Source organism: Hippoglossus stenolepis, chromosome 2 (genome assembly GCF_022539355.2).
Source record: "Hippoglossus stenolepis isolate QCI-W04-F060 chromosome 2, HSTE1.2, whole genome shotgun sequence".
Lineage (NCBI taxonomy): Eukaryota > Metazoa > Chordata > Actinopteri > Pleuronectiformes > Pleuronectidae > Hippoglossus > Hippoglossus stenolepis.
This window is the reverse complement of record NC_061484.1, coordinates 24,398,263-24,423,570: the sequence shown is the minus strand read 5'-3', so window position 1 is coordinate 24,423,570 and position 25,308 is coordinate 24,398,263. Positions and strand designations below refer to the sequence as shown.

The window sequence follows — 25,308 nt, the reverse complement described above, 5'->3', positions numbered from 1 at the left end:
TAATGTTATGTTCAACATAAAATTTGGCAAAGTGCAGTTTGGAGACCTTTAGGACACATTGGACGCTGGTTGGGGACAAATGAAGCCTTCAGTCGTCTCTCGCCCTGCTCCTGTGTGAGTCGTAATATTTTTTGGGGGGAATCACACAGAAGATTCAGTTAAAAACGTTGCTGCTCCGGGCTCATAAACGCTCTCTGACCAACGAACACTGTTTGTCTGTCCATTTAAAAAAAGGTTTTTCAGATTAAATTAAAACCTGTGACACGATCTGAAACCTTGTTCTGCAATGTGTGTATTGATCATTGCATCTTGGTGCAGATCTTGATCAGAGGGCGGAGGTTTACGAACAGGTTGAAATTTATTGCGGATCTGGATTTGGTGAATCAAAACAAGTATTTTTCGGAGGTGATCTTCGTTCAGTTACTGTACGGTAACAACTATTCCTTTCAACTACATAAGAGAATGGCTGTTTTGGCTGAGTTTGATGTGAACAGCAGAACATTTCTGTTTACATGCATCTGATGCAATACATGCAATACATACAACAAGTCCTATTTAAGCTCAGTTTTTGGTTTCCACTAATCTCCTGAAGGGAAATATCTCTGTTCATTTTCATTTTCAACACTCCTGCAAACAGATACAGTAGACAGACGCGGGTTTGCATTAAAAAACAGGTAAGAACTGATTCCACCACTCAACCTCCTGCAGAACACAGAAAACAACACTCGAGTTTGACAGTAAGGTTTATTGAATGAACAACCATGCAGACTGAATACGTCCACAATCACATCACAAACCCAGAACATCTCCATCAGGGCCGTTTGTCGTCGCTCCGGTTGAGATTCAGTTCACAAGCCGACTTTTCTTTCTTTCTTTCTTTCTTTCTTTCTGGTTTTTTTTTCCCTCCGACAATTTGACCTCAACTTCCAAAAAATCACATCTTGAGACACGAGTAGAATGAAACGCAACAGAACATGGATGAGCTCAAACCGACTGACTTCCTCCTCCCCGTCAGCTTCCTCGTAGCAGCGGCAGTTAATCTTCGTCTTCGCTGTGGTAAATACGTCTGTGACCTTTCGACTGGTGTTTGACAACCGTGTATTGTGTAAAGTTATTAGCTCAGAAAAGCGTTCGCGGCCTAGAGGGCATTCAAATTCAAACACAGATCATTTTCCTCTTGATATGAACGGCCGTTGTGTGTGTATGTATATGTGATGTTAGTTGCAGTACCTGTCACCAACCTCCATCTCCGCTATATCTCTATATTTGACCGTACGCGTGGATCTATCCGTCGCTCCGGATGACGTGAAACAGTGTGACGTTGTACAGGACCTGGTGTCCGTTGTTCCAGGTGTACAGCGCTCGCTCTCTGGGGTTGTAGTCCATCATGCTGATGTGGGAGTACTGGTTGTGGAAGGGGATGTCGGTGTACTCGTACGTTGAGGAGTTGGTGTGGTAGGCGAAGTGGACCTTGGCCCCGGCCAGGTGGGAGTTGGTGACGTACAGCGTGCCGCAGATCATGAAGGCCTCCCCCGCGCTGCGCTTGGGAAACCCTGTGTCCCAGCTGTGGAGCACATCCAGCGAGCGGGGGTCCAGACGACTCACCTGGAGACAGAGAATCAGTCATCTGTAACTTACCTATAACTTTGTCATGATTCTTTAAAAGAGAATCTAATTGTCCAAAAAATCTGTTTTTGTGCGTATTTTTTATTTGTTCATTAAAAGAAAAACACATTAAACCAGCATGATTAACACAAATGTCCCGTTTCCTACAACATCTTCGTTTGTTGGACGTTTGTCTGCAGCTTCCTCTCCTGCAGTTGTTAATGACACTCGAACGCAGAATCACTTCCTATTACAGTTTGCGTTTTATTACGATAATAAATTACTATGACATTACTTTTTATTATTAAAACCTGTGCGCAAATCTTTATAGATTTATGTCTCTCTCTCTTGCTCTCTCTCTCTCTCACACTCACACACACACACACACACACACACACACACACACACACACACACACACACACACACACACACACACACACACACACACACACACACACACGGTTGTAGAACCTGCAGTAAGCATGGTGCTCATTATGTTCGATGACTATCATTATACTGTTATTCAATACAGAAATGTCTCTGTCAGCTTCTGGAAGATAACACAAATGTGCTGACAGCAGAAACCTGCAAATTTAAAATCCTCTGACAAAACATATTCATGTTCTTTGGCTTTTATTTTGTTTAGTTATCACCGGAGTGCAGGAAAACACACACACCCACACACACACACACACAGTCAGGGGGCAGACTGTACCATTATGTTTCCAGCGTTGGGGATGGTGGTGTAGACGGCCCACAGCCCCGTCTCGTCCGCCATGAGGTCGATGTCAGAGGACCCTCCCCAGCTGTAGGGGAACGTGTTGTTGTATCCGGCTCCACTCAGGCTGCGCTGGAGCAACACGCTGCGGGAGCGGAAGTGGTACTGGACCTGGAAAGAAGAGGCAATCCCTCACCTGTGTCATCTCATTATCAAACTGTTAACCCCCTCTGCTCGGGTTGGAGCCAGTCTCTTACCAGGATGTTGCTCTGGTGCTTGTTGTAGTAGAGCGAGCCGTTGTAGACCACGTGGCCGGTTCCTGCCCAGGGGTGCGGCAACAGATGCTGCACAAAGTTTTGGCCCTTGGTGAAATCCCCCATGGTCCTGTACTCCAACACACGTCTGCCCTTGTAGTAACCGTCCATCGACCAGACCTGGGGAGGCAAAGACATCTGTTCTTATCGCCATATTCAGGAAGCTGGATTAAATCCAACAGATCCCAAATGGTCACCTGGCTTGATAATAACCAGGTGTTTGGTTTGCAGCTGCCACTCAAACCCTGTCCCTGTTGGCCTCTGAACTCCTCAAGCCAAAACAAATCAAGACAAATCAGCGACACTGAGCCAAAGATGTTTGAGTGACTCTTCTCTAAAATGACCCCTGAACAGAACTGTGGTGGTTTAATCACAGCTTAGCAACGGTAACTAGCACAGCAGCAAGCTTTGGATTCTCAACACGCCTCAGTGCTGAACATGGAGGTTGACGGATACTTGAGATTCAAGGAGATTATACAGATGTCAAATTTCAAAAACCAAAAGCACATGCATACATCAATCATCTTTTGGAGGATGCTCATCCTTGGAGTGTCGCTGTGCGGCTTCTCCAATTATGTTTTCTGCATAATAACACTCTGAAACCTGGGAAATATGATAATAATAATAATAATAATAATAATAGTAAACTGTATTTGATTTACTTTAATACAGGAAGTGCAGCTCAAAGTGCTTTACATAAAATATATAAGAAGAGAACAGATTTTAAGAAACATAAGAACATGTCAAAATTACATTTAAATTACATTTAAAATACAAGGAAAGAAAAAAGAAAAATAAATCAAATCAAATTTAAGAAATGCATAAAATCTTGTATGTGAGGAGGAGAAGCCGAGCTGCAGAGTTCTCAGTGTGCTGGAGTCTGTTCATCTTCGATTAGACCAACTCACAGCAAGACGTGTTAAATATTCCATCTCATGAATTGGTTATTAGGATTTTTAATGTATTTTCACAGTATAATCCGTAAGAAAAAAATGATTTCAGGAGAGAAAATGGACTGAATTTGTGAAGCACTTTTCTCGTCTTTACGTTACGAATCAAATTAAACCACAAAAACCTCACAAATCACAGTAAAAACATCCAGAAATCAGGCCACAGTAGATAAAATAAGTAAAGGAACCAAACAGGTTACGTTACGTCACATGACGGCTCTCACATTTTCCGAGATAACAGAGTAACAGCTCTACTCCTCAAATTTCAACGTCTGATTCATCAACTGTTGAGGATGATACGTTTTGTTCCTCAGCCTTTTAGCACCACATCGTGAATCAGCTTCCATTAATTACACATGTGAGAACAGAGGCTTATTATTCCACAATACAACATATTTCACCCTGAATACAACAGTTATCTCTTGCTGTGATAATATATAACACGATGATGTCAGACGAGTCTTTGTCCTGTAGGCTTGTTAAGACGTGAGAAATCATCATATCATATATACTAGATGATTTATGGGGGGCGCGGAAAGAGAAAACCCATCAGAGATCACTGGCAAAACAAATGGACAGAGGCCGAGGCGAGGATGAGGGGGAGAAGAAACGAGATGGAGAGAAAAATTGAGTGTCGACAGCGCGGAGGATTAATTAGGGACGGGAGGTGAAAGAGATGAAAAAGGAGGGGGAGAGAGAGAGAGAGAGAGAGAGAGAGAGAGAGAGAGAGAGAGAGAGAGAGAAGAGAGAGAGAGAGAGGGTGTTGGTGAAGAAGATGCTCGTTATTCCCTCTGCAAACAGAGCAAAGCACAGCGGGCAGAGGAGCGCGAGCAGATGAAAAGATCTTCTCTTCCACGTGTCAAAGAAAAGAACATTTCTCCAGCGGAGGCAGAGGATTTTTTTTTTAAATTACAGTTAATTTCTAGCCGCAATATTAAAAAATGTAATCACACTGAATTACAGACTTTCAGACAAAGCCCCTCTGATTGCAGTGATTCTGGTGATTTGCAAAGACACCGACGCTCTCCTCTTTCTTTCCTCTCCTCTGAACACTTCCCCGTCCTCCTCCTCCTCCTCCTTCTCTCTCTTCCTGCTTCACCAGCTCATCTGATGAGAACTTCTCCGATCTAAACCTCTTTGAAAAACAGTGTTTCAAAGCAACACGCGCCTTTGTTTTCTGGCAGATGTGATCTTATCGCATCTGAATGCACCATTTGCTCAAGATAAATAAGCTCCAGATGCTGATTTTGGAAAAAAAAGGTAACGAGGGAGTTTTCTCTTTTTTCTCCGTTGTTTCTTGAACTCTCTGCAGGGTTTTCTTCTGGCCTGCACCCAAAAAGATGGATTCAAATCGTTATGTATGTATTTATGTATTTGACTGAATACAAAGATGGATGCCATCTTGCGCAGAAAACGTTATTTGGAGTCGGGGTCCGTGCAGTCGTGATCGTGGAGCCGCAGCATCGAGGCTCCTCCGATACACACTCGCCATCAATTGTGAGTCAGTTTCACCCTTTTTTTAATAAAAAATCAATTAACTAATTAAAACCAAACTGAACTTAACTTGAAGATACATCAGTGTGATAAGAACGTGTCCATTCACAAACATGGAGGAGGCAGGTTGATGACCTATACTGCAGCCAGCCACCAGGAGGCGATTGAGATGCATTGGCTTCACTTTCAGAGGAGCTGTTATGTCGTCCGTCTTTAGATCACTATTTATACGACTGTGATTTTTGTGTCTTTGTGTTTTGTGCCTAAATGTTCTTATATAGCTCTACTGTGATCGATGCTATTACCTCTGTTGTTTTAACCCCTGTTCGTTTGACTGTAAACACAATTACAGTTTTTTGCTGCAACCCAATGCAACATCCTCTGACGACACAATTCCTCAGCTTATCAAATGCACAAGCAGAGAGAGACACAGAAAACCACTTGATTTGTCTGAACTCAAACTGCTTCAGCCTCATCTTCGGCGGCACTTTGGAGGCATTTCCACACAGAGAAAAGGATTAAGTTCCTTATTCCTCAGTCACAGTGAGAAGCGATCACTTCCCTGCCTGTGTGGAGGAGAGGGATGATTACAGTGACCAATAAGGCATTAAAAATGCAAGCCCATCTTTAACGTCTACTGCAGCCCTGTCTCGACTCGTCTCTTTTCTGTTGTTTTTCCTTTTTCATCTCCTCCCTTGCTTCTTTCATCCCCTCCTGCTTGTCTGTCCCCACTGTTGTGCTTTTGATCAACCCGCTCCCTCCCCGTCGTCTCTTCGTCTTTTTGTCCGCCCCCTCTTTTGGCTGTACCGTCTTCTGTCCCTGCAGCACACCTCTTCACCGACCGTCCCCCTTCCTCTCTTCCTTTTCTCTGTCTCTCGTCCCCTCTCTCTCTCTGTCTCTCTCTCCCTCTCGCACTATCACCAGAGACATCTTGACAGATCAGGGGATATCCACACCTCAGCAGCTGCTCTCAAACACAGCGACAGGTGTGTGCAGGCGTTTGTGTGTGTTTGAGTGTGTTAAGTGTGACGTGTGCGCACACACTCACACTCACCGAGGAGCTACTAAAGAATTCATAAATGCCAAGCTGGGACCCTATATGCAGCCACTGTAGTCATGGATACTGAGGGATGTATGAGAGTGACTTTTCTCATCTTGACTCGTGTGTGTGTGTGTGTGTGTGTGTGTGTGTGTGTGTGTGTGTGTGTGTGTGTGTGTGTGTGTGTTTATGTGACTTTAACTGAGTTTATTTTACTTCAAAATGAGAAATAGAAAACCTATAATTATATTTTCCACTTGGTTGGTGATATTTCTGATACTCAATATCAGCAACCTTTATAATCATGACCTTATGAAATATCAAAGGCCGTAAAGGTCACCTCCCATAAAGTACGTGCTGCCAGCGTTCACTATTTGCATTATGAGAGATTTCACAGAAAAACTATTGTGTACTCTGGTGAAGTAGCAGTAGCAGCACGCTTTATCAAGTTAATAATTAAAGCAATTTGATCAGAAACATGAGCACTTGAACATACGGCCTCATAAAATGTCAGAAACCATCTTTGAAAAACGTATTGAACGTGTACTTTGACTTTTCCGTTTGGTCCATGTCCCATCCAGTAACATGGAGGAGGTGGGGGTTATGACCTATATTTCTGCCAGCACCAGGGGGAGAGGGAGCTGTCATGTCTTTGAGCATGATATCTAGTTCACCTTCATAACGTTTCAAACAATGGTTAATGTCTGCATTTATATCACGACGTTAAAAAACTTGCCACCACAATACATAACGTTTTTTTTAAAAATCAGCTCTGCAAATGTTTTCTGTTGCAGGAAACTCATGCGACATGTTTGTTGAGCCTCGAGGACACGGTGCGTTTTGGCGAGAGACACAAAATGTAAATATAACTGTTTGTTTACAAGAAAATGCCACAGGGTTCCTTTAAGCTAAAAAAAAAAGCAAGATAAAGTTTCTTTAGTATATTACAGATTTTTCATATTTTCACTGGCTTCTTCATGATATAAATCCAGTCGGAGGAAACTGTGGATTTGTAGGAACTGAACTTTGCATTGCTGGGTGCCTCACAGATTCAGGAGCATCTCGTGAACACCATTAAAAGACAGAAACAGACTCTGGGACCAGGAATCCGGCCCCTTTCATAACCCAGTAACCGGGAACCGGTCAAACTGGTTCCTGGCAAACAAGACGATGTCTGGGATGCTGCTGCCACGTATAGCTCATTTTCATCACCAGGGAGAAGCTCTAATAGGGAACAGGCAAGGGTCACCATGGCGATATAAATCACACCTGGCAACTGGGAGACAGTCGCCTTGACAACTAGCTTAATATGCTCCCCCTGAACGGAGTATGTTTGTTTGTGAGAAGTAGGTGAAGTTTTTTTCTAAACCGAGACATAAGTCAAGCTGAAAATAAGACAGGAAGAGACAGAAAGAATACACCAAGGAAAACAGGTTCGTGTGTCTGCCTTGTGACCATGTTTGCATCACATGCTTTACACACACACACACACATATACAGCACACACACTGTACACCCACCCTGCTGTCGGAGCTGGGAATCATGGCGTCAGTCATCCAGGAGCCAAAGCGGGAGCCCGAGGCTCTCACGGTGATCGGGCCGTTAACTGCAGTCAGGCGACCACAACCTGTTGACAAATGATGAATGATTTGTATTAAATCTGCAAACGAGGATCCAAGAAAACGAACGTGACTCATACACAAACACACAAACTGGGAAGATGAAGAGTGCATTTTCCTGTTTTCTGGTTTGGTGTCAGTGATGTTGTCCGTCAAGGTCGACTGTCGCCTTTCTCCTTCATGAAATCTGTACCGTAAACATATGTTTGTGTCCCAAGCATGAGCAGTAACACGTATGTTTCTCCACCAGTAAACACACTGAAGAGACATGACAGTGGAAGACGAGGATGTTCGAGATGTCAGATTAACCACTCGTTCCACTCGTACCACTAATAACTACCTTTTCTAAATCAGTGAAGTCTCGTTAAAACACCGACAGAGAATCTGAGCTGCCAAACCTTGACCCGCGTTTTACTTCACTAATTGCAACTGTGACCTTAAAGTAAAACACAACACGAAATCTGTCTTTTGTGTGAAAAACACTCAGCCGGAGAATTTGAATAGAGGGCGGATTCACAGCGGTTATAATGGATTTCAATAGTGAAAACAAAAAATCAAAGCAATTACAAAAATATATCAGATTAACCACCTCTGCAGCATAATTTACTTCAATGCTGTTTATTCAATGACTCAATATGTCTCAAATATTCATTTTTCACCAAAATACACCCGAAGAACACAACCTCTCTCTCAGTTCCTTGAGTGTGATCCCGTCAATCCTGAGTTTTCACTCGACAAGGTTCACAAGCTCCTGTGTTCTGTCCACTGCTGCAGCTCCTCTGTTCAGCCTCTGTCTGAAACGCTTGGTTTTAGCTCCTGTCCAACTACATCCTACAATATATTATACTAACATTGCAAGAAAGAGAATAAGCGTCATTTCCCAAAAATGTCGGATAATCGCTTTAATCATAAACGTAACTCAACATCTGTTTGATATCGTTCAAAACAACTATTATTTGTGTGCCTAACTGTGGACAAGGGACACATATTGTAACATACTGACGCTGGATAGATGTTACCTCTACATTATTTTAGTTCATATTTCTGTTGTTATGACAATTAAATCAAGGTCAAGAAATGATCTTCCATTTTTAATTACTGAATGAGGCAACGTGCAGTCTTACTTTCAGGCCTGGAGCCCCGGTGCTCTAACAACTGGAGGGAACACTCCAGCATTTAAGTTTTGCAGTTTCATAAATGTTGGGGGAATAATCGTTAAAGCTGAGGCGGAGACACCCTGACTTCTGATCTTCGGCATCTCCAACAACACCACGTCCTACACTTCTCATAATTCAATCTGACAGCATCTTCTGTGAGACCCTCTCTGACTGATTGTAATAGTTGAGTTCGTAGCGTATGTTTTTCATGTTAGGAATTTCAGAGCACTTGTCCAATCCAAGATAACCTTGGTGATAGAATCAGAGTTGTTTTCTGAGATATAAAAAAAAAAGAAGCTCCTTCAGAGCCACAGTTTTTTTCTCATCTCATCACACAGATATTCATGTTCCTGAGACTCACTTGTCATTGGTCAAGATGTGAGTCGTCATTTTTTTACAATACGAGGAAGTGGAGACCTGTCATCTATTTATATATACAGTCTACCGTACCGTATATAACCACACTGCAGTTAGTTAGTCAGTATGACTTCCCCTTCGGTACGTACCCAGTTTGTTCATGCAGCTGTGTAGCCGGGTTTCCAGCAGTAAGACCCTCTGCTGAAGCTCCTCGTAGTCGTACGCTCCGATCTCCTCCTGGATGGCCGTCAGGACGATGGACAGGTTGAGGAGCTCCATTCGCAGGGCGGCCAGCGTCTGCAGGTCCAATCTGTACTGCTCCACCACCGACAGCAGGGGCAGTAGCTGAGACATCTGGCCCTTCAACTCCTGCGGGGTGCACGAAAGGCAGGAGGAAGAAATAAGTTGGAGGGGAAAATGGGGCACACGCTATTGTCTCTTTAGGGCGAGGGAACTCGGAGTCGAGCCAACTGAGGTGGTTTACACGTCTGCTCAGGACGTTCCTCTGAGTCCAACTACTACAACCCCCTGTCCAGGTCTGGGCTTGTCTAACAGGGAGGAGACCCCAGAATAGACTCAGGGTGGTTTTCTTTCACCTAATTGTGCTTCTCCCCATCCTCGCTCCTCCACGCTGCAGCTAGTGACCTGGAAATTGGCCGAGCGAGAACAAAGGAGGCTTCCACAGGAGCTGAGAGCGAGGAAACCACAGGTGTTCATTCTATAAAGATTTTCCTGAGGAGCAACACCCCTGCAGTGTGAATGTGTGTCCAAATGTGAATATTCATTTCTGTGCATGAGTGCAATACTGGAGATTAAAAACAAATGGAAACAGAATCACAACAGCAGATCCAGAGTTATTCATTACTCATAAAATAAATATGATTGGATGCATAATGAGATGATCTTTATGATAAATGAATCATAAAAAATAATCTATTGCAACTTTGTCTCTTTGCTGTATTTTTCCATCCGTTTTTTTCTTTTCTTATTTTCCACCTGTTCCACACGTGTCTTGGCTCAGTGAGTCACAGCTATTGTTGTCCTGTAATAAGCTTCAGTCTGAGACGCATCAGCGTTACTGCAAATTGTGCTGCGTTAATGTTATTTCTTTCAATCCTGTTCCATCGTGGGCTCAGAATAAAATGGATCCATAATAGAAGCAGTCATCAGGTGTCGTGGGCTTTTTCTTTTCTTTTCATTCACACCAGTAAATTCGATTAATAAATCAATTTTCAATGTCAAAAACACACACTGGAAAAAAATACAAAAGAGAGTTAATATCATTTCTGCAGTGTGCTGCCTCCGGTCTGAGGTCACCTCTGCACGTGGCTGCTGGTGAATCAGTTAATGTGCAGTCACCAGTACCGTCGCCAAAGGAGGTTGTGTTTCCACCCATCTGTTGTCCAGTGTGAAAGATTGAGGTGAAATGGAAATTGAATATAGAATAATCCCAGTGATGTTTTCCCTCGTGTGTATTAATCATCTAAATTGCACGAATTGTTCTTTTCTTTACTCTAGAATGAGCCCTTTATATTTAAATACTTTATATTTACATCTGGAGAGGGTCCTCTATAAGGAGGCAGCCATGTTTTTTCCAGTCGTCCCAACTGAACAAACTAAACTCCTTTTCAGTTTTTATGACAACGGAAGCTACCACAGGTTCTCCTTTATGTTCGGAAGAGGAGGGTGAGGTGAGGGGTCTTCAGCTGCAACATGCAGCTTCACCACTAGATGTCACTAATTTCTACGCACTGAACCTTTCAAATTAAATGTCCCGTTATCTTGAATAAAACCAATAATTTCTCTGGGTTTTAATTCATTTGAAACATTTTGGATGATGTTAGTACACAAGTCAACAACACAAATAACATAGGTGTAGTTGTTTTTAGACATGTTATTGAAGAATTGTTAAATTATTGACATTTTCACAGATTTCCAAAGGAATAATGAATTGATCTTGACGGAAAAAAAATCTGGCATAATTAGGGAACATTTGGTGGAGGTTTGCACTTTACTAAGTTCCATTCTATTGTTTTCATTGCTGCTGGTTTGTTTGTCTGTCAGCAGGATTACTCAAAAACCACACTGAACCATTTTCCATGAAGTTCTGTGGTGGAAGGACAATGACCGAAGACAGAAGCCATTCAATTCTGTCGTGGGTCCAGATTTATGGTCGGAACCAGATATTTTTTTCACAATTCTCCTTTAACTTGGCGGGAACATATACTCTCCCACCGGCCTTTTAGTCAGTGAAAAGTTGAAAGGACTCAGTCGATGAACTGAAAGACTGTAGCTCAGTGAAGTAGACACGGCGAGAACACGTGTGAATCTCCCTCGAGTTTGAGTTTCACTTTGAAAACTGAGTAAAAGGAACAGTGTAATTGGTTTGGGCTGTGAAAACCCACTTTCTTTTTTTTTGGGGGGTGGGGGACTCCTCAGTTACATGCAACCATCACTCTTTCTTTCCCCACTTAATTTTTTTCGACACATTCAACATTTTAGACGCTTTGTGTGTCGTGAGCAATCGCCGTCTCCATCCTCGCTTCCTTTCATCTCTCCGAGGAGACGAGACGCGAGGGACAGGAGCGAGTGAGGGGAGCAACGAGCCGTGTTAGACAAACGGAAACAAAGCCCCAAACCGAGAAACGAGCTGCAGGGACTGAACATCCCATCTGCCCCGGGAACGGCTCGCCATCCCACAGGAGGAGATGTGGCTGCAGGAGAGTGTGACTGTGACTGTTCTGCACGCAGATCAGCAGCACAACATGCAAACAGGGATCATTGTGAGGATTTAAAGCTTTGTCTATAACTCTCCAACTGGAAATACTGAGCCCTGTATCGATGGAGACAGCAGGACTTTTGCTGCAATCAGCAGGAAGGAAGATCGATATTTGGTGTATGAATCATGTGCATGACACAGCTATGAGGATAAAGGCTTTTCTTTGTATTTCCCCTTTCTGTTTTATCCTCGACACTTTTTTCAAATCCCTGTGAAAAACGGTTCGCTCTGTAGAGAGAGATAGAGTTTTTTAAAAAGTGTCACAAGCAAAGACAAAATAAACCGTTTTCATCTCCTCGGAACATCTCACGCCCCCACGCGCTAACAAAACGACACATGCAGGGAAGAGGCTGTGCAGTCATCAAACACGCTGCGTGTCTAATCCCTCTTCAGCTATCACCGGATCATAAACACTTTCCCCAACATCACTTCAAAAACATGTTCAGGAGCCGTCGTGAGAGCAAAGCCTGAAAACTGCGAGAGCTCGGCTCGATCTCAACATTCGTCCACTTCGTCCCCACCGACTCGTGCCGGCGTCGCTATCTGCATATAATTGGAAGTTCATTAAATATGTGAAGTGATTAAAATCGATGTTGACAAAATGCTGAGAATGTCACGGCCTGTTAGAGAGTAAACACTTCACCTGGTTAATCCCTCCCCTGCCATGTCCCCTCTTTCATCTTCACCTCTCTAATCTCTCTCCTCCAGTTTCACTCGTTTATCCCCCCCCCGCCTCTGTCTGACCTTTACCTTCCCTCTTACTTCACTTTGCTCATTTCCCTCATCCGTCGCTCCCACAGGGAAAAATGGCAATATGCAAAAACACATCTTTTCCTCTCTTCTCCCCCCCGCCCCCTTTTTTTCTATCTATCAAACCGTCTTAATCTCTCTGTCTGACATCCCCCTCTCCGCCTCCCTTGCTCCCGTCCTTCCATGGGATGAAAACACTGTTTAGTTATTGATAAACATACAGTAGCTGCACATAAATATTCACCAGTTCTGCCTCTCTGTGCAAAGGAAAAAGCTTATGACTGTGAAAACCCCCAAGGAGCAAGATGCAAACACACACACACACACGCACACACACACACACACACACACACACACACACACACACACACACACACACACACACACACACAACCAGAGCTAACTGTATAAAAACTTAAAATCAGACCCCAGAGCCCAATGATGTTGTTAAGAAGATGCTCGGCACAAGATGAAAGGCTGAATGGATTTAAAATCAGTGATGCTCTTTATTTAGGGAACTTGTGCCTTGTGTGTGTGTGTGTGTGTGTGTGTGTGTGTGTGTGTGTGTGTGTGTGCGTGCATGCGTGCGTGCGTGCGTGTGTGTGTGTGTGTAAGCATGTTGCTCGTTGCATGTGTCTGTGTTTATCCTCCTCCCATGGAGACCCTCGCAGGTTCATGCAGCGTCTCGTGCGAGCCTCTAATCGGAGTTTCAAGTCAATCTGTCCCATGTTTGCTGTTTGGTATTTTAAAGTAATAAACTATTATTATTCACTCACTGTCTTGCAGAGAGAGAGCGAGAAGAGTCTGCACTTTAGATCTGTTGCGAAAGTCTGCTGCGAGACAAATAGTGAAGATTGAAGGGGGTGTTGCTGCTCCTTGCCAAGAAATCTTCTGGCACAAACAACCACCAACCAACAATGAATTGTATTTACGCTCCAGTTTCTTTCTATAATAGAAAATATATTAATCTCTGAGCTCTGGAGGTGTTTACAGGTGGTTTGAAAATACTGTGTCTTCATATTGACTCTACTTCTCATTGAACTATTCTCTTCCTCTTATTTTCTGTGTTTTTTATTACCAGCAGATTTTGAGACAGAGGCTAACACAGCCTAACGGAGCTGCAGAATTTATAATAAATGGTGTGGGTGCATCCTGTCTCCTCCACGTTGATGGATGGGACATAGAGCACACTTGGAAAAGTCAAATAAAATCTCTCAAAGATGGTTTCTGTTATTTTGGCTAGTTCTTATCATCACTTATCACGTTTATCAACATTTAGTGACTTGTCGGGTGAATGTTCAGTCGCACTGAAGGTGAACGAGGCATCGACTCACGTCCGCAAGCGATTATGTTTGCCTTGTGTCTCAGTGAAGGAAATAAGGAGGGAAATTCGGTCATTAGGTGCTTTCAAAATGTTGTTGTTTTCTCATTAGCAGCAATTCTGTCATGTTTTCTCGTCACAGTTTGGGGAGAAGCAGGGACCCAAAGGACTGAGGTGTCCTTTAATAAGGTAAAAATAACCCTACAGAAGAACTAGACACAGGTCCAGGAAACTAAGTTCAAAGAAACAAAAATAGTGATAAACATTAGAAACACTGGGAACTAGATGACACTGGAAACCGACCAAGATAAAATGAAGCACACGTGAGGCAGGACGACGGAACACAGGTGAAACACGTGAGGAAAAGATGCTGACAATGACAGGGGCAGGAAACAGGACAAAGACAGGAAGTTAGGATAGAGACACGAGGAAAGTAAAACAGGAAATGGAGAACGCAGTGAAATTACAAGCAAACACAAGGAAAACCAAAGGTAAATGTCCATAAGCTAAGATGTCCATAAACATAAAGGACCAAAAACAGTCTTTCAAGGGTTCATACCGGAAGGCGGTGCAGAATTAGGACATCTATTTTTGCCCGATAAGAAGATTTGGTCTATTGCAAATCAAAAGACAAACATCCAGGTTAAACTGGGCTAAATTTAGGCCCTAATGGTTTCATCAAACCACAATATCCAAGAGGGTGTTGCGGCCGAATTCTTTGCCCAAATCCCCAGATCTGTGTTTACAGGGAAAGCTGCATTCAGTGGTAAACAGTGCAGTGGGTCTCACAACCTTTTAGCTCAGTATCATTAGTCCACAGCTGCAAGTAGCAGCCATTAAACAAGCAGTTTCACAGCTGATTTAACCGTTAAGATCATTCACTCCTCAGATCCGTTCCCTCTGAATTCTCTGTAACTCTTCAAATAATCTTTGGCTTCCCTGCTGATTTGTCATTGGTGCAGACGCCTGCGCCAGCGGCGTCAAGGCAGAAAGCGCCAGGACTGATGAGATTAGAACTCCTAATTTAAGGAGTGAGATACGTTTAGAATTCAGAACTTGCAGCGAGGTAATTTGACTTTCTCTCCTCCTGCAAATCTAAAGCAACAAACGCAGGATGGAGATAAACTCCCTTTGATTCTGTGCATCAATGAAATAAATTTCAGACTCAATCCAGACGTTCAGTTTATTTTTAGCCCGTGTGTAGAGATGCTGCCACGTTCTACACGAGACTCTTGCAGAGAGAGAGACGTGAAGCCGGCGAGTCGACGGCTTCAAGACACATTTTGTCCCCTTCATGAAAGACGCCTGCACGTCTGTGAGCAGACAGGAAGCTTCAGCTTGGCATGCGTGAAATCAATGTTTTCACACCAAAGGTTATATGTTCCCTACAGCGACTGTCTTACTCTGTGTGCGTCTGAGCTGTGTGTGTGTGTGTATGTGTGTGTGTGTGTGTGTGTGTGTGTGTGTGTGTGTGTGTGTGTGTGTGTGTGTGTGTGTGTGTGTGTGTGTACCTGCAAGCCCTTTGCCGTCAGAGAGCGGGGGTTGGCCACATACGTGTGTAGACGTCCATCCACTCCTCTCAGTAGCGGCTCGGAGTCTCGGACGTACTGCAGGTCTCTGGACGTCCGCAGGTCGACCACCTCCATGGACTGACTCACATTCTGAACCTGACACACACACACACACACACACACACACACACACACACACACACACACACACACACACACACACACACACACAGTTGATACTTAATTGTCTAGCAGTATGTCTGAGTGATGACATGATTGAATACTTAAAGGATTTGTGAATTAAATGAACACACACAAGTGATTTTAGAAGCATCTCATGGTGACAAGCATTTCAGATTTATTTCATGTGACCGGGAGAGATTTCCCTCTGTGAGATTTCTGCTTCCATTACATCACAATTGCAATTTTAAATGGGATTTCAAATTCAGATTTGGTCCCAAAATCATCTTGTACACTGACTCATTATAGAGCTGAATGGTGCCTATTTTATTCCAACGTCTCACCTCGAACATCAGCCGAAGCTCTGGTGAAGCTCTAGGTTTTATTTTGTGTGTGTGTGTAAAAACCACTTAACCACTCAAAAGCCCCCAACAGCTAAACGGATTAAATTCCCACTTGTGGCTGATTGTTGCAGAGCGAAAGTTACACAGTGTTAATTTCAATTGCAGGAAACACGGGCGTTGATAAATCTTTTTGAAGGTGTGTATCCAGGAAGGAGTGCACGACCTGAAGGAGTCCGATTTCTGTCTCACTGTGACAGCGTTGATTTAATTTCAGGCCTAATGACACAGGGATCTTGTAAATCAACAAGATGAAGTGTCCGCAGCTCCGTGAGGCTGCACTTTGTCACAGTGGTGCCAAATGCTAACGTCAACATGCCCAGAAAAGGGAAAACGATAGCTACCTTCATAATGTTTAACTGATGTTTAAAAGTGCATTATCATCATTGGGTTGTCGGTTCGAATCCCTGCTTGGCCGTGGGCCTGTCTGTGTGGAGTTTGCATGTTCTCTACGTGTCTGTGTAGGTTTCTCCCACAGTCAGTGTGAAGGGTTGTTTGTCTTTGTATGAATTTGTCTGTGTGTTGTCGATGAATTGTGTGGAGGATCTGTGAACGCGTCTGTGCAGAAAACGTCCCGCTGCCTTGTGCATGTGGGAAAATCAAACTGTCCGGACCCAGTTCTCCAGACTTTATCCACAGGTCATTAAAGTATATTATATTATATTTATCTGTTAGGTAAAGAATTGGACAAACACCCCCAAAAAAAGATCTGATGATGGAGCTAAAGGAAATTTGAAGGGTTCACGAGAGTTTTTTAAAACTCACGTTCCATGGAGCTCAAATATCTGGAGCAGATTGCACAGACAACGCTCAATATTTGTATTTCATGAGGAAAATTAAAATGAGAACTTTATAAGAAAAGAGGAAAAAAGCCACATGCAGCGGAAATTGGTTCCAATTTAAAAAGACTGCGGATTATCCAAGATAACGGAAAAGTAATTCTGAGAAGACACACGGCTACTAAATGTTTTTGTTAGCAAATCCTTTCAGTTTTTTTAAAAGAGAAGGGGGCAGACATGTCAGAGCGGATGATTAATAGAATCCAAAATGAGAGAAACATTTGAAAGTGAACTGAATCTCAAGTATTCTAGACACTTTGGCTCAACAACCACGAAGCGAAGACCCACAGATGCCGTTCCTCTTTGAAGCAGCATCTCATTAGACCCATTTAAATATGAGATTCTCCCCTACAGTGTGTTGTGTTCTGAAGAAACAAACACTCCCACGCCTTTTCTCATTAACCGCCCTGAATCGCTACCACATATCTCACATCTCCTTTTGATATCGAGCTGAAAAACAAGCACGGGGAGAAGAAAACAAAAAAAAGAACAAAAACAAAATCTATTATAAAAATGACCCAGATATCAGGAAGTGACGCTTCAGCTCACACGTCTCTCCCGCTGCAGCTCATGCTGGGGAGGCCGCACACGAGGGAGACACGCCCTCACGCCCACAGCCGGAGCTCGGCGTCACTTCCACAGACACGCTGAGCTAATTACGATTCATAAATGCAAAAGTCCTCCCAACAGGAACCGAGTCGAGGAGCGAGCGGAAGGAAGGAGTTATTCCTGAGAGTTCTCGTGTTACCTCCTTGATTTATCTAACACCAGCAGCGAGTTATAATCACGTTTCATTTTTACGTTGGCGGGAATGGGGGCGCCTGCTCTGAGAAAATGTTTGCAGGAACTGATGGTGTTCAATAATTCATCCGCTCCTGTCACAAATCACTTTTATTCCTCTCTCAGGACGCAGATGTATCGTCAGAAAAGTGCCTACGTGGCTACATCCACACCCTCACACAAATACACACACACACACACACACACACACACATATATAAACATGCAGACGTTCAAATGCACAAATAGTCTCATACGGAGCTGCACATCGGGCGATATACGGCAAAGTGTGTCTTTCCCACCCATCTGTCAGTGTTGCCTTTGAGTTTAAACTCCTCTGGCACGTTGAATGACTGCGAGTCGGTGGAGGACGCAGCTACTGATGTATCAGGGATACAGCTGTCAGTGAAACCTGGGTGTGCGTCTGTTCGTGTGTGTTTCTGTAGGTGTCAAAACAAAGAGACAGTCCAGTGAATATTTCATTCCAGTACGCCGCCTCCCCCCACCCTCCTGTGCTGCATCCCAATGCCGAGCACTGAGACATGCGAGGATGCACTCACGGGTCAGACACACAAACACACACACACAGACACACACACCTGTTCGGTCAGCAGGCGTAGCTGTCGACTCCGAGGGTCTCGCTTGCAGAGGTTTCGTGCCGGAGCGACCACCGTGCACACACATCTGCCGTCGGGATCTGAGGCCGTGCTGTAGACCTGCCAGCCTTCCTCCGAGCCCGGGTACAAGCCCTGCGAACACAAACAGGCCGTGGTGATGAAAGTGGCTGCAGCAGCGTCACGTGAGCGTTCGACAGAGGGAAATGACAACAAAGTCAAAAACAATTTAAACTCAAAGTGATCTCTTGGTTTTTCCTTCTTCTGTTTCTCAAAAAGCTCACTTTGAGGGAATCAATGTGATTTGAAATACACCTTCTCAAACGCATTGATTTTGACTGAAACTCCTGCAGCTGCTACACAAATGGTCTTTGAGGCACATTCACCAACTGTAATAAAACATGATGAAAGTCCATAAATAGTTTAATCAATATGTTTCTTGATAATAAATTCATTCATCAAATAGCAACAGCAAGAAAATCTCCAACCTCAGCTTCTAAAGTACTTTTTTAAAGTTATTTTAAATGAAATATCGTTGGAATATAGAAACCTGTGACCTGTCTCCCTTGTGGACAATCGGACCACTTTCAAATCCGATTCAGCCCTTTTCGACAAATGCAGGGTTGTTGCCAATGAGGCTGAACTGGAGAGATTATTCTGCCAAATGTCTTTGTAGTGTGAAGAGTTTAGAGATATTTGAGCCTCCCTGACTTTGAATAGTAAATATATAGTCCAGAGACTTGTGAAGGACGTATATATGAAACCAGAAGCCAATCAGAGCGAGCTGACCAGTAACTGGATTTTGTGTTTAAAACCGGAACATGTCTGCCCACAGCGTCAATAAGACTTCTGTCTCCTGCACCTTGTGACCAGTAGAAAAGGACAAACTTGCTCTTTTATTTTGTTATTCTCACCCAGCTGAGTCCACCTCCATGTTTGTTTTTTATTCTGAAGTCAAGTTAAAGTTTCTGTGAGTTCTCAAGTCTCTGGAATCAGAAATCAAGAGAGAGAGATCCTGCGTCTCCACTGGATCGTCCAGTGTCTGCGTTCTCAAAACAATCTGCTGCATCTGCTGTTATGTCTGTGGTCTCCCACGTTTTTTAAGATCAGTTAAGGTTTGAAAATGTGCAGCAGCCATCGGACTCATCGATAAAGAGATATCGTCCCTTCCTGCAGCCGAGCTGAAAACTAAATCCTCTCATGCCTCGTGTAATAGCAAAAAGAAGTCGGGCTCGACTGAATCTGTCTAATTCTGAAATATGTCCCCTTTCTCCCAATCGCTGTGACCCAGATAAGACAATGCACTCCGGTATCAGACATTCATCATATGCGATTCTATCATGTGCAACCACCACGAGCTCCATGAGCAGAGGCAGGGCTGCGACCAGGAGCTGCTTCCCTTCAGGCTGCATACAAATGTCTGCCATATATAGTTCCAGTGACACATACAGTACAGTGTGGTATACGGGGACAGTGTGAACGAGCCCTGTGCAGGAAAAGGTATTTCTACATGGTGTCATAACACTTTCGTCTTGCTCAGGCAGCAAAGCATGATGGGAGTGTTTGAAAAATGTAGTCGCAGCTTAAACTCAATTATTAAAACACTTGACACATTCAAATGTTTCTCTTCTTTCCGTCTGTTTGCCGTATTTTGCGTTTCTCTTCTTTGGAGTGAAAGCGTTTTTCAAAAGGAACCAGTGAGTCATTCCACCGAGGCACTTTTTTCTTTTGTGCCTTTTTCCCGACAAAACAGACATTTACTCAGAATCTCAGCGTGTTATTCAGGTCAGGCTCTCGTCAGACGGGCGGACAAATATTTCCTTTTAAAAAACAAAAAAATGCTCCAGTCTAATTCCATTTTGCTGGTAAATCTCCGCAGGGATTCAGGAGCTCGCCGCGGGGCACGTTATTGTGATTCAAATGTCCATTTATGTTTTGGGAAAAAAGGGCGAGCGCGTGCTATTTAGATTTCATTGTATTTCACTGCACTGGAGACAATCCCGTGTGTAAATGGGATATTTCTCATTTGCAGCTCAAAATCAGCCGTGACATCTCCCACACGTTCGTGTCCAGGAGAGCAACCGGCTCAACTGGAGAGTTTCCACCCTCGTGCTTCCTCAGCCAGAGCTGCTGCCCTCTCTGGCACGACGACACCAGCTCCCAGACAACCGCACAACAAACGATTTCTAACCTGCTCACAGGCCAGACTGATGCACGGCGTTTTCTGACCCTTGCTGCCATTTCACATATTAAAAACATGTTTCAAATACGTATGACAACATTGTTTTACATTTAAATTAAAAGCGTTTTTTTTGTTGATTGAAAAACATCCTGCGTGACCTGGAAGCAAATTGCAGATGGACTCTAACATCTCATAGTATTAAACAATGTTGGAATAAAAAATACAGCTGATTTCAAAGCTTGGAAATCTACTTATTTTTTGAAAGTATCAATCTGAACTTTTCTGGGTGTGATTTGTGAGTTAATATTAGCAAGTGATGATGTGAAAAACATGAATTAAGTAGTTTTTTTAGGTTTCACAAATTCAGAAAATCGAATGGTTTTCAAAACATGTTTTCAACTTGCCCTGAAATGCTAGATAAAAAGTTCAGACATGAATTTCACAGCTTCTTCCTCTGACTGGGAGCTCTGGTAATAAAGCAGGTGCAGAAAGGCACTGAAAACCAACAGTGTGCTGCAGCCGCTGTAAACAGTGAGTTACTGGCTGGTCAACGTGGTGGAGTGTGAGTAAATATTGGCGGGTGGAGACAAAAAAAACCCAGATAAAAGATGAGCAATTATCAGCCTTAAATAAATCAGGCTTCAACGAAGGACTCCGACCGTAACGTTGCTCCATCTCTTAGTGAGTAAACATCAAACAAGTCTTAAATAATGGGTTCAATGCAGCATAAACCCTGACACTCGGTTTTCAAAGCCATATTTTCAATGGCATAAACGCAGTGTTATTCATAAGTAAACGCACGGTATTCGAAGTAATGGATTTCACAATTACACCTTCAGTTGATGCCAAGATACCGAAACAGCTCAAACGAGAATAAAAAAAAAGATCGTTACGGCCGTTATTTGCTTCAAGAGAATAAATTATAGTTTTTTTGTTCCTGAACAAAAGCGTGAAAAGACTCGGCTGAGGTGATCTTCTAGGCTGAAGTACAGACACACACACACACACGCACACACACACACACACACACACACACACACACACACACACACACACACACGCACACTCAAATACCACCTCAGTTATGTAATGACCTGTTTCTTTTTTTCCACTCTGGGGTTATTTGAGGCCTGGTTGTGTGTGTTGCCGAGGTGACAGCAGTTGTTCCCTGGTGTCTAGACGTTTGGGCCCAAGTCACCAGACGTTAAATTAGAGCACACACACATAACACCACGGGCTCATTCTGGTGAGATTTAACCAGGCCCGTTTGACCCACTTAACATTTTCAAACAATGTAAAAGGCTGAGCTCAATCTGACGCACACACACACACAGACACACACACACCCACACACCAGCCTGTCACAGTAATCTGGATGAGAAGCTGCCCCACAAACCCTGAGAAAGAGAATAACGACAGAGGAGGAAGCTGGGAGAATATAGAGGAGCGAGGGGGCTGTGGAAGGGAGGTGGATGCCTGGAGGGAAACATGGCATAAATCAATCAGCTGGGTTTGCTGTGGTAACCTTGAAGTCCAGTTTACAATGAAGCTGATGGGGGGGGGATGAAGGAGGGAGGAGGAGGAGGGGGTTATAAAGGAGCAGGACGTGGATGGGATGAGAATATAAGCATCAGTTGTGCCGACTGCTCCTAGTTAATTAAACAGAGGAGGACAAACCGCACCTAAGGGTCCGTTCCACACGAGGGAAAAATGATAAAAATCTTCTCAGGCAGCTCGGCTGATTACGATCAGTGCAAACAAGAGAGTGCAGAGCTAACACGGCTAAACGTGCACGGATTCAACAGAGGCGGCGGCAGCAAGCAGGCGGGAAACATCCCAAACTCTGAAAAGTGCACGTAACGGCTCATCCTTTACACTCAACAATCCTCAGAGTTTACTGTTGTGATCGACCCGGAGGGGCTCGCACCCCCCGGGGGGCTCGTCTGCAAGTCGCCAGGGGTGACGTGGAAAGATTGTGTGTGGAGCAGCTCGGCTCTTTTGAAAAACAATTAGATTTAAAATATACAGCTACTCGCTGAGACAGCTGTAGCACCTGCGCTCTACGTGTGGGGACTGAGAATGAATGAAAGGTAGTAGGTGATCATGCAGGGAATTTGCAGGAGTAATATTTTCATACACACGCGACGGGAGCAATAGAAAACATGAGCTAAAAATGGATATTAGATAAAAAGACGACTAAAAAAATTATATGAAATGTTACGTTGAAGTAATAAATCCTTCAAATAATGAGTTTAAAGTAATGCAAACAGTTGAAATAATTATTGATATTTCTAGAAAGTAAGTGACAAACAGAAAAACAAAGAGAAAATGGTTGAAATAATGAGCTAAAAGTTGCTGAAACCATTAGATTTGAACGTTACGATAATTTTAATTGATTATTTTAAATGGTTAATTAAACCGGTAGCAAAAAGCATTGGATAATTTAAACATAGGATAAAGTTAAACAGATAAGAGATAAAAATAAGGAATAACTACTTAATTAACTAAAGTCTAATGGATAATTGATTCAGACCAACAGCTAAAAGCATTAAAACGATATTGATAATGTGATGAACCAGTTCCTGAAAGTATTTGATAAACGACCAAAACACATCAATCAAAGCCATAAATGGTGGAAATGTCAATGTTTGCCACAGCAAACTGACAATTAACTGTTAAACTCTAAGACAGAAGTATTCTAACACCCACTTTTATACAATCAACAGTTAAAAGTAACTTTGAAGTTCCGATGTGCAGATGATCGAGCTCAGTGAGTCTGATTCATCAGAGACAAGACGTCTGGAAACCCCAGATCTCAGTCACATTTATATTACTCATCAGGAGATTCCTCTCGAAACACAGCATCTCCAACGTCTCCATCTGTTCTCAGCCATGTCCTGCCAGTGTGTGTGTGTGTGTGTGTGTGTGTGTGTGTGTGTGTGTGTGTGTGTGTGTCTGTGTGTAGGTGTGTACTTGCAGGGGGTTGCAATGCACTTTGCTGAACTTGCAAAGTCCTGCCACACAGCAGCTGTGAGGTGCCTCCTGAGCCAGAAAGCTAAATCATGTAAAGCCCAGGGACACATCAATACACAAACACACACAGCAACACACACACACAACAACAACACACACATATATGCATACACAATATATAGCGAGTTAAGAGATCTGTGGTCCAGCATCTACATGTCTCGGGGTTGCCAGCGTGTTGCCAAGGCAACAAATTACTGGCTGTCCCATGGGTGAGTCAGTCTTCCCCAGGAGAAATATCCCCCCAGTAAGTCGGAGAAAGAGCAATGCCCCCTGTGTGTGTGTGTGTGTGTGTGTGTGTGTGTGTGTGTGTCCATGTGTTCTTTATGACTCATATTAACAGGGGAGATTATTTATTTTTTGTATTTATTGCTGCCATTTGTTCTTCCCATTAGCAGCCACTGGTTTTTTCCCCCCCATTCTGTTCTAAATCTGTGCTTCAGATGCATCTTTTCATTTCTATTTCTGTTCCTTGTTTTGTTCTATTTTCTGCAGCAACTAACAGATCAAAAACATTTCCGCAGCACGAAGGGGAAATGTTCCTGATTGTGTTGAATCAGGAACATCGGATCATTGATTTTGACACTTTCTTACATCTCAAAATGTAAATGTTGTTGGTGTTTTTGCTGCAATTAAAAAGCAGCCGTTCATCTTATCAAAGAAAAAGATGATGATCACACTAATGTGTAATTATAGGGTGTAATAATAAGGTGGTAATATGCACAAACAGCTGACTGAAGCATGTGAGGGAATATTTAGAAAGCACACAACACTAAAAGATGATCTTTGGGTCTCGTCTCATTTCTTAATATATCAAACAATTAATCAATAAAATGTTATATTCACAAATCACATTTCACACCAGGACAAGGTGCAACCTCCTCTGTTCTTAACCTCAACAAGAGTGAACTACTAAGAAAACAACCTCAGAGAGAAACACAAAACTTCTGGTACTTCTGTTTAGATACAATAACTTCATATTGCTGTGTATGCAAAGTGTGTACATGTATGCAGGGTACATACACTGACGATCCGCTCATGTGTCCCCTCGGGGGAGACGACGGTTCCATTGAGTCCCACCAGCGACGGCAGAGTCTGGGACATCCAGTTAGTGACCATGGCCATTGTGCTGAGCACCGCACCGATCTTTAACATGGGAACGCTCATCCTGACACACACACATCCACGCACCTCACACACACACACACACACACACACACACACACACACACACACACACACACACACACACACACACAACAGGCAGAAAACTCCGGCCGGTCTCTCACACGCAGTCCAAACAGTGGACAGCAGTCAAAACACAGCAGGTGCACGACATGATGCTACAGGTGATGAACAGTTTCTCAGCTGAAGGAATCCGAACACAGGGTTCCTGTGGTGAAGCAGCAGAGCCGGGGTTGTCCCACTGCTGCACGTCTCCGCTCCCACACTGCCACAGGTTAGAATCCAGATGCCTCCATGTGAAGACACGCCAGGTCCAAACATCCACAACATCCAGCTCCGGCTGCAGGAGACGCTCCTGGAAACGCCTGCTTTGTCTGACTGAGCAGAGAGTGTGTGTCTGTGTGTGTGTGTCTCTGTGTGTGTGTTTCCTGTATCCTTCCTCCTCCTGGCAGAAAGATGCTGTGACTGAGCCAGCGTCGCT

At 43.5% G+C, this 25,308-nt stretch overlaps 1 protein-coding gene across 1 annotated transcript; it reads right to left on the bottom strand.

Annotated features, from left to right (window-relative positions):
- Positions 1 to 730: 730 nt before the first annotated feature.
- Positions 731 to 25,308, bottom strand: LOC118115394 (noelin-2). The gene is made up of 8 exons (XM_035166512.2): positions 24,666 to 25,308; positions 18,416 to 18,565; positions 15,617 to 15,772; positions 9,405 to 9,624; positions 7,643 to 7,749; positions 2,583 to 2,759; positions 2,323 to 2,496; positions 731 to 1,605 (listed from the first exon to the last, which is right to left on the bottom strand). Exons 1-8 carry the CDS (start codon positions 24,807 to 24,809, stop codon positions 1,285 to 1,287), a joined length of 1,449 nt encoding a protein of 482 aa, XP_035022403.1. The 5' UTR covers positions 24,810 to 25,308; the 3' UTR covers positions 731 to 1,284.

Coding starts and splice junctions, on each gene's coding strand:
- LOC118115394 (XM_035166512.2), bottom strand. CDS start 24,809: ATGAGCGTTCCCATGTTAAAGATCGGTGCGGTGCTCAGCACAATGGCC. Junction 15,773..18,415: donor TACGCCTGCTGACCGAACAG/GTGTGTGTGTCT, acceptor TGTGTGTGTCAG/GTTCAGAATGTGAGTCAGTC. Junction 2,760..7,642: donor TTCCCAGCTCCGACAGCAGG/GTGGGTGTACAG, acceptor TTGCCTCCCCAG/GTCTGGTCGATGGACGGTTA.